Source organism: Zootoca vivipara, chromosome 14 (genome assembly GCF_963506605.1).
Source record: "Zootoca vivipara chromosome 14, rZooViv1.1, whole genome shotgun sequence".
Taxonomy (NCBI): domain Eukaryota; kingdom Metazoa; phylum Chordata; class Lepidosauria; order Squamata; family Lacertidae; genus Zootoca; species Zootoca vivipara.
This window is the reverse complement of record NC_083289.1, coordinates 13,992,938-14,006,986: the sequence shown is the minus strand read 5'-3', so window position 1 is coordinate 14,006,986 and position 14,049 is coordinate 13,992,938. Positions and strand designations below refer to the sequence as shown.

At 41.7% G+C, this 14,049-nt stretch overlaps 1 protein-coding gene across 1 annotated transcript in view; it reads left to right on the top strand.

Annotated features, from left to right (window-relative positions):
* The window catches only part of SHC4 (SHC adaptor protein 4), a 54,192-nt gene that overhangs the window by 19,971 nt on the left and 20,172 nt on the right, over positions 1–14,049 (top strand). Inside the window, exon 3 of the mRNA XM_035131330.2 lies at positions 9,559–9,622. Coding sequence (XP_034987221.2) covers positions 9,559–9,622 — 64 coding nt within the window. The remainder of the gene's footprint in view (positions 1–9,558; positions 9,623–14,049) is intronic.

Below are 14,049 nucleotides of genomic sequence, written 5' to 3'. Positions count from 1 at the left end.
TAAGCATGAACTACACTGTTCTGTATGTCATCTTGAGACGTCTGTAACTTCCTCTGCAAACAGATTTTCTGCCCTACAGTGCTTACAAGGAAGCACAGATGTGGTATTCCTATGTTAAATCTAACATTGGAATTAACTGCTCCTGTCTTTCACTTCCACATGTTGGAGGAGAATCTCATGTGCCTTTCCTCTGAGCAGGCATGCTTTCCTAGGCTCTGGTCAGATAGGAGTGTGTCTTTCAAGATTCTAGTTTTTTCTTTGCTCCCCCCCCCCCCCAAAGCTTGGTGAAATTGATAGTGGCATGAAGGATTCTGAGGCAACATCTTCTTAATATTTTGACTTTTGTGCCACACAGCACAATTGTAGGAAATTGTCAGAGCAGGGACATCATTCAGAGGATGGCAGAGGGCGAGCAGGTTTCTCTCTCTCCCATTTTTCAGGCCACATGTCATTAACCTATATATTTGATCATTGTGAAGAATATAAAAAACGCCACAAAAGCTCTGAAAACAGTTGCTTTTTAGAAAGTTCATCTTCAATACATCCAGGAGCAGACCTTTGGACCTTTCTGTGAATTTCTTCCCACCCTCATTGTGAAACCTCAACATTGTGTCTGGGTGAAAACATACACACAGAATAATGAGGGAGCAGGATCAGGAAGAGAAAAGAGAGAGTCAGGACTTCTTTAAAAGGAATTGCAAACTGATAGGGAACATAAGGTTAGAAAGATAAGAAACTGAAATTGACATTCACCCATACCTAACTTAAATAATGCAATTGTGACAAAGGATGCTATTGCACACTGAGGCCATAGCACAGCAGTGGAAGACCCCCGTGGTTCCCACAGGGCACTAAACCCTACACGCTCAGCTGCCTTAAGCACACAGTTTGCTTGTGTCCAGTCTGGCAGGAAAGGGAAGGGTCATCACTTAGTAGCAGAGCATCTTCTTTGCATACAGGATAGTCCCAGGCTCCATACCCAGAATCTCCAGGTCTGGCTGGGAAAGATTCTCTCTTTGAAATCCTGGAGAGCTGTGGCCAAGTCAGTGTAGATCAGGTTGGGTGGTGCTTGGTGGGGTTGATGAGAGTTGTAGTTCAGCAATATCTGGAGGCCCAGAGGTTCCCAACACCTGGTGCAAACAATACTTAAACTAGACTAGAGGAACCAATGGTTTGATTCCGTACAGGGCAGCTTCTTATGTTCTTGTGAGAGTTGCATCTGTTAGAAGGCCTGTGTCCAGGGGTATCCCTTACCACCTGCTAGGAGATATTACGTATATTTTGGTGACTGGGATGCTGGATTAAGGAGCACGAGGTGGGGCAACACCTATTTGCACATTCCACTACATTTGTGGATACATATCCAATATACACGGGGGTTTCTAGTCATGCCAGTGGTATATCTTGCTTCCAACCAAGGAATCTCCTTTGTCTGATAGGAGTGAGTGCCCAAGGACACATAGTGAAGGATAGCACCCCTAGCAAGAGACAAACAGTGGAAAGAAGAATCCAGTGGGTAGGGTGGGCTAGATTTCTTTTGTATTTCCAACATCAATAAAGAAGATGCAGAAATGGATTGAAGACTGTGCCTAGTTATTTAAAGAGGCTTCTGCATTAAAGCTGAAGCAATGCCTTTGAAAATGAATTGTTACAAGCTTAAGTCATTAAAGCTCCCATTCTGCCTTAATGGATTGCTCATACTTGGGAGTCGGAAGCTTTTTGCTGTTGCAATTAACTTATGCATATCGTTAAGTTTGCAACAACAACAATGAAAAAGGATTGTATACCCAACACTTAAATAAACATTTCAAATTTGCATTCTACCATACAGTAGTAGAAGCAAGCTCTATCTCATTCTGGAAAGCAAAAAGAAGTGAAGGTAAACATTAAGTTGCCGCTTACACATTGAAACACTCCTAAATAATTTTAAAACTTCTGTGTGCCGTAGTATATATTCTTCCACATCATCCCAATTTCCATGAGCAGTGCAAGGTTCCAGGGGTTCCGGGTGCTTACCTGGTTTTGTGCTTCCGTTGGGAAGATCAAGGCACAGCAGTGGCTAGCGTCTTTAAAAAGTAACACTTATTTACACCTAGATGCAGTTTGGGGGGGGGGGTATGGAGTATCTTGGCAAGGCTGGGGCCTGGAATCCTGAGCAGAAGCATTGTACTGTAACGTACTATTGCAGGGCTCACTTGTATACAACTGCAGGTATGTACACACACATGTCTACACACAATGGTGGAGTCAAGGGAGGCAGTGTGTGCATAAACTCTATGTAGATGTTAACCTGATCATCTTTTGGTTAAGAAGGGGGCCTGCCACTACAGTGCCAATTCTCTTTCTGTTACATGTACTGTATATTTCATGCACATAGCTTGAACACCTGCATAGGACTTAATGCACAGACTGTCATTGCAACCTGTGGCACTGCTACATTTTAATACCTGCTGTGGATACCCTAGGCCTAGTATAATATACACCAGTATTTTTTTACAAGTGTCACAGAACCAGATACAATTCAGTATGTGTTCATTGCAATGCAATTCTATATATGTCTTCCCGGAAGTGAGCACCATTGAGTTCAATGGGCTTTACTCCTGGGTCAATGTGTTTGGATTACAGCAGTAGAAATGCTTGGACATAGGGCACTAATCCTTTCCGGCTAGTCTCAGGGGGATGGGAATATCCACTCTATTCCCATTTGGGACAGATCTTTAGGAATGTAACACTTGCAAGCAACAGCTCTTGGTTCTATGTTTTGAACTGAGTTGTTTTTTGTAATAGAATTTGGAAACCAAATTAAGATTTAAAAGTTAGCGTGCATGTGATCTGGCTGTCATCCCTTTATTAGTACACAGTTCATGATTTTACTGAATTGTTTGGTTTGGGTTCTCTCGTGTTCTGCCTTGCTGATAGTAGTTTTGGGACCTTTACGGGATAACAAAGTTGGGATCTATACCTTGTTGGATAGCTACATTAAACCTTGAAAGCAGCTAGGCAAAACCTCTAGGTTTAGAAGGCATCTGAAATTGTGGGGCTAACTGGATAAGGCTGATTTTATCTTGATGATTAGACTTTCTACTTTGTCAATGCATACAATCCCTTTCTGTTCTGTGGGTGAAGGAAGGGCCTCAGATGCTTAAAATCGAATCTTCAACAGCATTCTTATTCACTTACATCAGCCCACCTCCTTGCTCCCAGCCTCATTTGGAGAAACAATAAACAAAGTGGGCCAGTGTTCGTTGCAAGATTGCCTCTCCTCCTCAACAAAATTCTTTTTTCTAGACAGTCTAGAAGACCGCAGGCTCCAGGGGTGGCAAGTTCCTTGACACCCAAAAGAACTTCATATGCTTTTAGCATGAAATGGTTGTTTTCATGCAGTTTCAGGGCAATAAAAGTAACAAATTCCTCATATGCTGGATAAAATCAAATTGGTTTTGCGATTTCCACCTCTGTGTGTAATTGTCAGGCTATATAGACAATTTAAACAGCTGGGGGAGGGCAGAACAGAACTGTTTCAAGAGTTCAAGGCTATTCCATAAGATCCCCCCACCTGACCTAGAGAAAACAAGGTGTGAGTGTGTGGGTGTGTACACGCCAGGTTTCCCAAAGTAACCAGCACATAAGCTTGTATGTATGTATGTATGTATGTATGTATGTATGTATGTATGTATGTGTCTGTTTGTCTACCTACAATATTGTAATTACAAGAAGGAAAGAATACAAAACAGAGTTGCCCTTGGTAACTGCAATATTATTGCTCTTGCCTGAAAGCGATACCAGTTGACAAAACAGGGCAGTGGTATGGCAGCCGCTGTTGGGCAATGTCGTTCTTGCCAATTTCCCTCAGAAATAGCTCAAAAACGTCCAATTTACAACAACTTTGGGTTTTCATTTTTTTTTGAAATATGGCAACCCTACCCTAATGTAGTACCACTTTGTGGCATTGCGAACCCAGAAACCTCTTCAAAGGGGGCAACGGAGGCCCTGGCAGTACCCAAGGAACCTGGGTGCTGATAGCAGGATGGCTTGATTGTACTTCTGTTGCCTTTTTTTATTGCTTTACGCTGTACTCAGAGCTGTCTTTCCCATTGGGTTTACTGGCGCGTTATGCCAGGACGCTGGCCTCTCAGGAGCGGCCCAGCAAGTGGGGGAGCTGCGCAGCTTTGCCGGCGGCCTCCCCTTTCCCTCCTGCAAGCCCACCAGCTGCGCCCCGTCAACCATATGGCTGGTGGGCGTGCAGCTTGCCTCCCAAGCCTCCGCGGGAGGAGAGCGATTCCCGCAGAGGCTTAGGATGGAAGCTGCGCCCTGCCAACTATATGGCTGGCGGATGTGCAGCTTCCTTCCCAAGCCTCCGCAGGAGGAGAGCGATCCCCACAGAGGCTTGGGAAAAGGTTGACAACTCTGGGAAACGGGGGGGGGGGGGCCTCCGGAGGGATCTTTGCACCACAGCACCGGATATGCTTAAGACGGCCCTGGCTGTACTTTTAACTATTCTTTATACAACAACACTTTGGCAGCCAGGCATCCAAAAAGCCTTTTTAAATTTTCTTTTAAGATCATGGGTGCCAAAGCAACTCAAATTCCATGCCAGGAAAAGCAGTACCCTGCAATCTATATAAATTAAGCATGTTTGCATATTTTATATTTATTTTTGCATCACTTGGCTACTGCTAGTTATAACTATCTCGGTCCCCTGCAAACCTTATTTAGCCAGTCCTCTGCTTTCTGAAATATCACTGTGTGTAGCTTACATTTCTAAGCCTGTAGTTCCTGAAGCCATAAGGGCTAGAAATGGCACAACAGCCCTATAAAATATGCCAGTATTACCTCAATATCACAGAAAGGAGAGAGGGAGAGGGAGAAAGAAAGAAAGAAAGAGAGGGGCTTCTTAGTGAGAGGAGAGATTTGAACCCAATACTGCCTAGTTCATGGTTCAGTCTTTACGTTAGGTCTCTTGAGATGGCCAAAATTCTTGCATGGGGGTAAAGATTTTGGGCTATTCAGCAAAGCCTTTTCCACTGGACAATATAAATAATGGGGACCACTTGGTAACAAACTTTGACCTCCCACTGGGGGGGGGGGGAATTACTGGAGTGGGTAGCTGTTTCTAAAGTCCTGCTATTTTTTCCACTTTCAAGAATGAGAACCCTTGTTATTGTATTTGCTTTGGACTTATTCATTCTACCCAGAGGGTCTTGGGCAAAGCAGCTGAGCATTCATTTATTGCCAAATTCCAGTCTGCCCCTCATCCCCCCCCCCCAATTTCATTCATCTTCTCAGTGTGCTTTCCTTACATAAGAGGCCAGTCTGTTTTATTCACTGTTGGGCCCTTGTATATGCTTGGAAGGAAAGTTCTTGCATCCGTATAAAGGCCAATTTAGTAGCTAGGAACTTGGCAAGAACTTTTTCTCTGGTTAATTGTTTGCGAGAAGGGAGTTGAAATGAATTTAAAATAATAATCAATAATTTACTTATATCCTGCTGTCCTGCTGCAAGGGCTGAGAATGGCATACAGAACATAACAAAATAAAATCATACTATACAATCAATAAAAAATGCATGTAAAACAGTTTCTAAGAGCAATATCAAAATGCAATCAGCTCTTAAAGCAAAGAAAAACACAAACATAGCAGCAGCAGCAGCAGCAAAGTTAAAAGTTCTTATACAGTACAGTATATTAAATCTGCTACAAGCAACAATAGAGCCAAACATTATAACAGTCCACTGAAAGAAAAGTGTATTCAGTTTCTGGTAAAAGACAGTGAGGGAGCCTGGTGAATATCATTTTGCAGGACAGTACAATGTCATGACAGCATCACCAAGAACGCTCTGGTGGAATCTATACAAATATTTTAAAAAAACAAAAAACCTTTCCCCAATTTTATATGTATTGGTCATTGAAACTCTGGCCAATGTAAATGGTGAAGATGGAAATATAAAAGGAATAAGCAATAAAGGAAAAGAGAAAATGAGCTTATTTGCAGATCATACCTTGCTAACAATTGAAAATCCGTTGGAAAATATGCAGGTAATAGAGACACATTTGAAAAAAATGGAGAAATAACAGGGTTGCCAATCAATTGGTCCAAATCAGAGATGATGATATTTAACTACCATGAAGATGAAAAACAATTTTTTTTGAAGGAAATAAAAATAGACATAAAATTAAGAAATATAATAAAGTACTTGGGTGGCGCTGTTGGTTAAACCACAGAGTCTAGGGCTTGCTGATCAGAAGGTTGGCGGTTCGAATCCCCGCAACGGGGTAAGATCCCGTTGCTCGGTCCCAGCTCCTGCCAACCTAGCAGTTCTAAAGTACATCAAAGTGCAAGTAGATAAATAGGTACCGCTCCAGCGGGAAGGTAAACTGTGTTTCCGTGCGCTGCCCTGGTTTGCCAGAAGTGGCTTTGTCTGGAAGCTGTATGCCGGCTCCCTCAGCCAATAACACGAGATGAGCGCCACAACCCCAGAGTCGTCTGCGACTGGACCTAACGCTCAGGGGTCCCTTTACCTTTACCTTTTTACTTTGGCATAAATATAACAAGAAATTTAGAACAAGAGACTTTTAACAAATTAAAGAAGGAAGTTAAGGAAAAGCTGGATGAATATAAGAAAAAAGTTTTCATCCTTTTTTAAAAAAACAACACATTGAATTTTTCATCAGGCTCACCATCGCCATCTTGTGCCACATTGTATATTGCACTTAAAACACACTTAAAACTTTTTATTTGCAGTTGTATACCTGAGTCCTCTGTTTATTGTGCTCACAAGCAGGGGGTTGGACTAGATGACCCTTGAGGTCCCTTCCAACTCTACAATTTTATGCCAAATCTCCCAAGATAGCACAAAAAGCAGGGCCTCTGACATTTATCCTAATTCCTGGACAAACCTATGTGGGAACAATTAGTCCTCTAGGTTACCCGTTCCTAGCTGCTGAGGGCTTTAAAGGCTAGAGCAGGCATCCCCAAACTGCGGCCCTCCAGATGTTTTGGCCTACAATAATCCCCCCAAAAGACAACTTTGGGGTAAAATCCAAAAAAAAAAGCTCAACAACTCCAATTCTAAAAAATGTCAACACTCATGTTCACTTCATCAAATCCGGCACTCTTTGAAAAAAGTTTGGGCACCCCTGATCTACTGCAAATTACTCAGAGATCTACCAAGATACTCCAAACTGGATTGCAAGGAAAGCTATTCCACTCAAACACTCACCCTTTGGATTCATGGAGTCAGTGGCCTTTGGCAAAGCTAACTCCTTTTCTCCTTGCATAACTATAATGAGGATAATTAAATGGTACATCGCATGCCAAAACAGAGATTCTGACTGATCTTATATCAGTGGTTTCGTTGTTGAACCATGGCGGCATCGGGAAGGGGAACGCAGCATGTCATTTGACTGTATGGTGTGTAATTTGTCTGTCTTTGATGTAGGTCATTAAGCGTGCAAGTGCTTTATTAGCCATCTGCTTCCCTCCCCTCCCTTCCCCCATCTGGGCACAGAATCTTTAAAAGAGACATTCACTTAAATTTGGTTGGAAAGGAAATCTTATTAGAAGTTTAGGGTGTCCCCCTCCCCCACTTTCTTTTTTTAAAAAAATAGTATTTTATTGATTTTCTAAAAAAAGATATACAAAGCACTAAAGACAGAAAATAGAAAAAAGAAAAACAATACAAAAACAAATACATATAACGCATTAAATCTTATCTCACCTCACATTGTATATTGGGACCTCCTCGGGTTCCCCTCCCTGTGGTTCTTAAATACATTTATAATTAGCAAATTCTTTATCAGATTATTCACCTTGTAAAAAATTCTTCTTTTCCCTTTAAAATATCATATTCACATATTCCACAGTTTGTTTACAGCTTAATTTCTAGTCTAAAAAATTACTTTAGCATATTTTTTTTAATACAATTTAAAATCTTTCCATTCTTCCTCCATCGCTTCCTCTCCCTGGTTGCGGATTCTTCCGGTCATCTCCGCCAGTTCCATAAATTCAATCATCTTCATCTGCCAATCATCAATCGTTGGTAGTGTTTGTAGTTTCCAGTTCTTAGCAATCAGTAGTCTTGCACCCCCTCCCCCACTTTCTACCCTGCCTTGCCAACAAATGTTTAAGGCAGCTTGAAATCAATCACATTTTCAAAATATTCACAGCAACCCTGCAAAGTTGGCTATACAGATAGATTGTGGTTTGTTCTCTATGCTATCTGTCAAGCTGCCCGATTAAACAAAGATTGGAGGCTGGAGATCCTGCAACCAGCTCTACCATGCTTGCTACAGTGGCACCTCGGTTTATGAACACAATTGGTTCCGGAAGTCTATTCATAAACTAAACAACCATGGTTTTGTGAAAAGTAATATGCGGTGAAATCCACCCCAAACTGGAAGTATTTTCATAGAATCATATAACTGTAGAGTCGGAAGGGTCTCAACCCCCTGCAATGCAGGAATCTCAACTAGATCATACATGACAGGTGGCCATCCAACCTCTGCTTAAAAAGGAGAGTCCAGCACCTCTCGTGTCCAGTGTCAAACAGCTCTTACTGTCAGAAAGTTCTTCCTGTTGTTTAGTTGAATTCTCCTTTCTTGTAACTTGAATCCATTTGTTTGGGTCCTAGCCTCCAGAGCAGGAGAAAACAAGCCTATTCCATCCTCCATATGATAGCCCTTTAAGATATTTGAAGATGGCTATTATATCTCCTCTCAGTCTCCTTTTTACCAGTCTAAACATACCCAGCTCCTTCAACCATTCCTCATAAGGCTTGGTCTCCCAACCCTTGGTCATCTTGGTCACTCTCCTCTGCATACATTCCAGCTTGTCAATATCCTTCTTAAATTATGGTGCCCAGAACTGGACAAAGTATTCCAGGAGCAAGGAAATGGATGCTTACCCCTTTCTTCGGGTGGGTGGCTGTTGCTACAAATCATACATTTATGTATTTATTTTTTCATAAAATGTATATGCCGCTTGATTGCAGAAAAAAATCTCAGAGGCTTTTCTAACAAGGAGTGAAATCCCCAGAGGTACAACAAAGGTAGAGCTATGTAGCTTTGATTTAGAGCTATGTAGCTTTGATTTTTATATGATAAGCAAAGACAGAGTACAAAGTAAACACACAACTGCTTTAACACCACGCTGCGTCACTACAAAAGAGTAACCAGTTTAGGAGAGAATAAAGTTCGCACAGTGGAGTGGAGGAATTTGTTTTAACGTTTCTTGGCAAGTCTTGGACCAGCTGTCTTCCTTGTTTCCTTACCCCTTACTGCAGCTCCTGGTTGCTTGCAAGAGGTAGGGGGCAAGCTCAATGGCTGCAGCGACTAGTTTCTTTAGCACTAGCACCTGGGACAAATGTCCCACACGCCTAAAGGCCGGCCAGCCATACTTACAAGTTACTAACAGTTATTTTCTGGAAGGTGGTTGTGCTGAAGCAAAAAAAAAAGGGGGGGACTTAAATATTGAAAATAAGTATTCTCTGTCTGAAGCTAAGGCTGCATAAATAAACCACATTGCTCAATCAACTGCCTGTGCTATTTCTTCTTTCTCAAAGGGAAGCAATAAGTCGGCTGTGTGAAGCTGTACCAGGAACACAAGGAGGCGTAAAAAAGAGGAAGGTAAATATGAAACTCCTGGAAATTTACCGTTTACTAGTATTTGCTTGTTTTAATATATTTAAATTGAGCAGGCATCGAGCAATCAGACCCAGGCTAATCCCAAAGCAGCAGCATTTCTAAAGCAACAGCAATAGTCCCAAAGGCGTAAGACTCCTCCTACTTGCTGCTTTCAAAAGCTAAGAGTGGTTTATTATTTTCCTAGCCAATTCCAACTCCCTCTTAGGCAAGTGGATGTGTACATTCCAGCAACGAGGAATAGTTGCTATCAGTGAAATACATATTGTTTTTACATGCTGTGCTGCATACAAACCTAGAGAGAAAGGGCCATTTTATTTATATTTCTTTATTTATTTTACTGTACAAGCAAACACTTAAATCTTGCGTAACAATGGCTGTAACTGTACGAACATATCTGTGCTTCTAATGAGATAGGTAATTAATCAAGGAAGATCCACAATGAAGGTAAACCATCTTGATCAACAGTGCTTGCATTTACTTTAAAGTGCCTTTTATTTGATAAGCAGCCACTAGCAATGCTGAAATATTTCACCAGCATATTATTTATTTATTTATTTATTTATTTATTTATTTATTTATTTATTTATACCCCGCCCATCTGGCTGGGTTTCCCCAGCCACTCTGGGCGGCTTCCAAAAGAAATATTAAAATACAATAATTTATTCAACATTAAAAGCTTCCCTAAACAGGGCTGCCTTCAGATGTCCTCTAAAAGTCTGGTAGTTGTTTTTCTCTTTGACATCTGGTGGGAGGGCGTTCCACAGAGCTGGTGCCACTACCGAGAAGGCCCTCTGCCTGGTTCCCTGTAACTTGACTTCTCGCAGCGAGGGAACCGCCAGAAGGCCCTTGGCACTGGACCTCAGTGTCCAGTCAGAACGATGGAGGTGGAGATGCTCCTTCAGGTATACTGGACTGTTATGTACTGAGCTGAATCCTAGAACAATAGGATTCAGAATCAGCAGTCGGATTGGTCAGCAGGAGCTACCCAATCCAACTCCAGGTGGAAGTGAATCCGCAACCTGATTGGCCTGCAGGAGTAGCCAATCAGGCGGCTGGTAGAAGTGAATCTGCAACCTGATTGGCCTGTAGATGGACCGAGGCCAGGCATCCTTGTAGAGTGAAGGAAAAAAAGGAGAGTAGCACACAGCCTGTGTTTCTGGTACTAAACTGAAAGCTGACATTGAACATGATGCTTTATGGGGGGGGGGGGAGAAGAGAGAAGGTATCTTCATCCCCTTCCCCTACACACTTGTGGTGCAAACCCTGTGTAACTGCCATTGGCAACCAAATTCAATGTTAATACTATAAATATCAGTGATGACTACATTGGGACTGGGTCACTTTGGCTATCCTATGTGTCCTTACTGCAGATGGAGGAGGTTTGTTTGCTCAGCTATCCAGACCTCCCCAGGTAGCTTGGGCCCCAAAAAGAAGTCATCCTCAGCTCTCTCCTCCAACTCTATGGTAATCATCTCTTCCATCTTTCACAAACACCCCGGTAGTATTTGTAGCTCAGCTACCTCTAAAGTAAGTGTGGAGAATCTGTCGCCCTCCAGGTGTTGTAGGTAGGACTGCAGCTGCCATCAGCCCCAGCCAGCATAGCCAATGGTCAGCAATGATGGAAGTTGTAGTCCAACAACATCTAGAGGTTCCCCACCTCTGTTGCCAAGGAAGGGCAGAACTCTAATTTGCTTCATCTTTATATTTGCATCTTGTCCTTTCCTTCATCTGTTGAGCTGGCCTCAGTAGCCCCTACTGCAGTTGAATATGCCAGCACTACACAGGTTGTGTTTGGCTTTGTAGGGAGGGGGCCACAATACCTTCCATATTGTTGTGCCTTCCCAGCTTGTCCCTGGGTCCCATTGAGCCCCTATGTTACAGGCCAAAATAAAACAAGCAGCACGCAAAGGCACCAAATTCAATCCAGTTTCAATCAAGTATTATTAATCCAAAGAGAAAACAATAAGAGAACCATATACAAGTGCTGACACAAGAGCCAAAATCAAACGTTAAACAGATAGCATGTACAAATTAAAGGCAAACCAGTCTTTATAGTCTTTGAGGCTATCTAGCGGTCAGCAAGTGGCAGCAGGTCGAACGAGGTGTCAATGGTAGTAGACAGGCTGCCGGCGTTTTTTTGCCTGTTTCGCCCATATGACGGGCTTCTTCAGTAGTTCTCCTTGTACTTTTATGTTTAGTGCATTCACTGGTGGTATAAACCAGGTCTTATTAGTATTCGAATTAAGACACTAATATACATATAAACAGAACAAATATCAAAAACAGTACTTACAATTTGTATGAAACCACTTATCTTGGCTTAGGCCACAATGCTCAGGTGTTTTTTCAAAAGGTTCTCTCATTTACATATTCACTGGTAATACAAATCAAATTCTAATTATTGTTTGAAATAATACAGTAATACAATTTCTAAAATACATGTACACAAAAAGAGATACTTACATTTCTTGTATTCAGAGTATTTTTGGTTTGAGCATGTATTGACTAAGCAAATATCCTGTGTTTGGAGCACACTTATATACAAAAAGTTGGTTCACAGGTGATAATAATTAAAGATGACAATTAGGAGGGGGCAGAAGAATGTGAGTACTGATAACACTTACAGTATCTCTATGATTACTGTATGTTATACTGCTAGTGTGTTCGTTTAAATGAATACAGAAAGGTCAAGATCTGAGTTTAAACCGTCCGGTTGTAATGTCTTAAACATAAAAATCAATTTAGTTTCTTGTTGTCTCAATATTTTTAGGATATCCTGCTTGTGGTATTTTTTGGGTGTGTACTGCCATAAGCCAAAAAACATTAAATCGGAGTCACTGTGTTTCATTTGTAAAAAATGAGGTGTAAGAGGGGCTTCCATCACTTTATTGCGGATGCGTGATCTGTGTTCTCCTATACGTACCTTTAGTGCCCGCGTGGTGCTGCCTATATACAGTTTGTTACAAGGGCACCGTATGCAATAAACTACGTTCTTGGAGTTGCATGTGGTCATGGAGTTGATTTTAAAAGTGAACTGCATATGTTCACTTTTTATTTCTTTTACTTGTAAACTGTAGGGGCACATATTGCATGAGCCGCATCTATAGTGGCCTTTAGTGACAATGGATGGTGATTCCAAACAATCAGCTTTGACCAATTGATTGCGCAAAGTTCCTTTCTTCCTCAACCCTAAAAGGGGGGGATCTTTACAGCCAGGTATGTCTTCCACAATATGCCAATGTTTATATATAATATTTCTAATGTGGCTGGCCAGGGGTGTGAAATCCATCCCCATGACCAGGCGGCTGGGTTTTCTGTTTTTAATGCTATCAGACCGTGTTTCAAGCAAATTTTTTCGATTGCGACCGTCTACACGTCTGTATGCGTCCTGTATGATACAATTAGGGTAGCCCCGGTTAACGAGAGCTTTTTCTAGCTGATGAGCCGCATTTCTATAGTCTCTCTTGTCTGTAGCATTCCTTTTCAGTCTGATTAACTGTCCGTATGGTAAATTTCTTTTTAAATGAGAAGGGTGACTTGAAGAGTAATGGAGTAGGGAGTAACAATCCGTTAATTTCTTATATGGTTTGAATGCCAAGGTGTTTCTATTTGAAATGTAGACCACTACATCCAAAAATGGAATTTCTTTTTTGTGATACTGACAAGTAAATTTTAGATGGGAATCCAATGTGTTCACCCATTCTTGGAATGCAATACATGTTGCTTCAGATTTAAAAATTATGAGCAAATCATCAATGTATCTTTTAATCAGAATGATGTCATTTGTAAAGGGGTTAGATTCAGAAAAAAAATGTTTGTGAGTGAACCAACAGCTGAGACAATAGGACGGCCCGGGGGTGGTGTGATATTTTTATGGATCTTGGGGAGAGTGTAAAAGATAGGGACCCGTGGATTTTTACAAAGTAGGAACTCGGCGGTTTGTATAGAAATATAATCTAGCGCTAGAGCCTCATTGACCGTGATACGAATAAGGTTAGAAACTTTCTGAGTGGGATCATAACTAAGAGGTAAATAATATCTTCTGTCGGCCAATTGCCTGTTTATTTCCCGTTCATAAGTGACTGTGTCCATTAAGACAATAGCCCCTCCTTTGTCCGCAGGTTTAATTGTGATGGAGCGGTCATTCGCCAAGTTATGAATTAGCTCTTGTTGTTCTCTAGTTATATTATGTCTAGTAGGGATATGACGTTTTTCCAATCACACCACCCCCGGGGATCTTATTGCTAAACTGGAAGACCTTCCCGTGCCTAGAGGAGCGATCCTGGCAACACTCGATGTAGGTTCTCTCTACACTAATATCCCACTAGAGACCATAAGAGGGACCATTGAAAATTTACTACGTTCCAGACAAGAACAAACCCCTCCTTATTATTTTTTAATCCAATTAC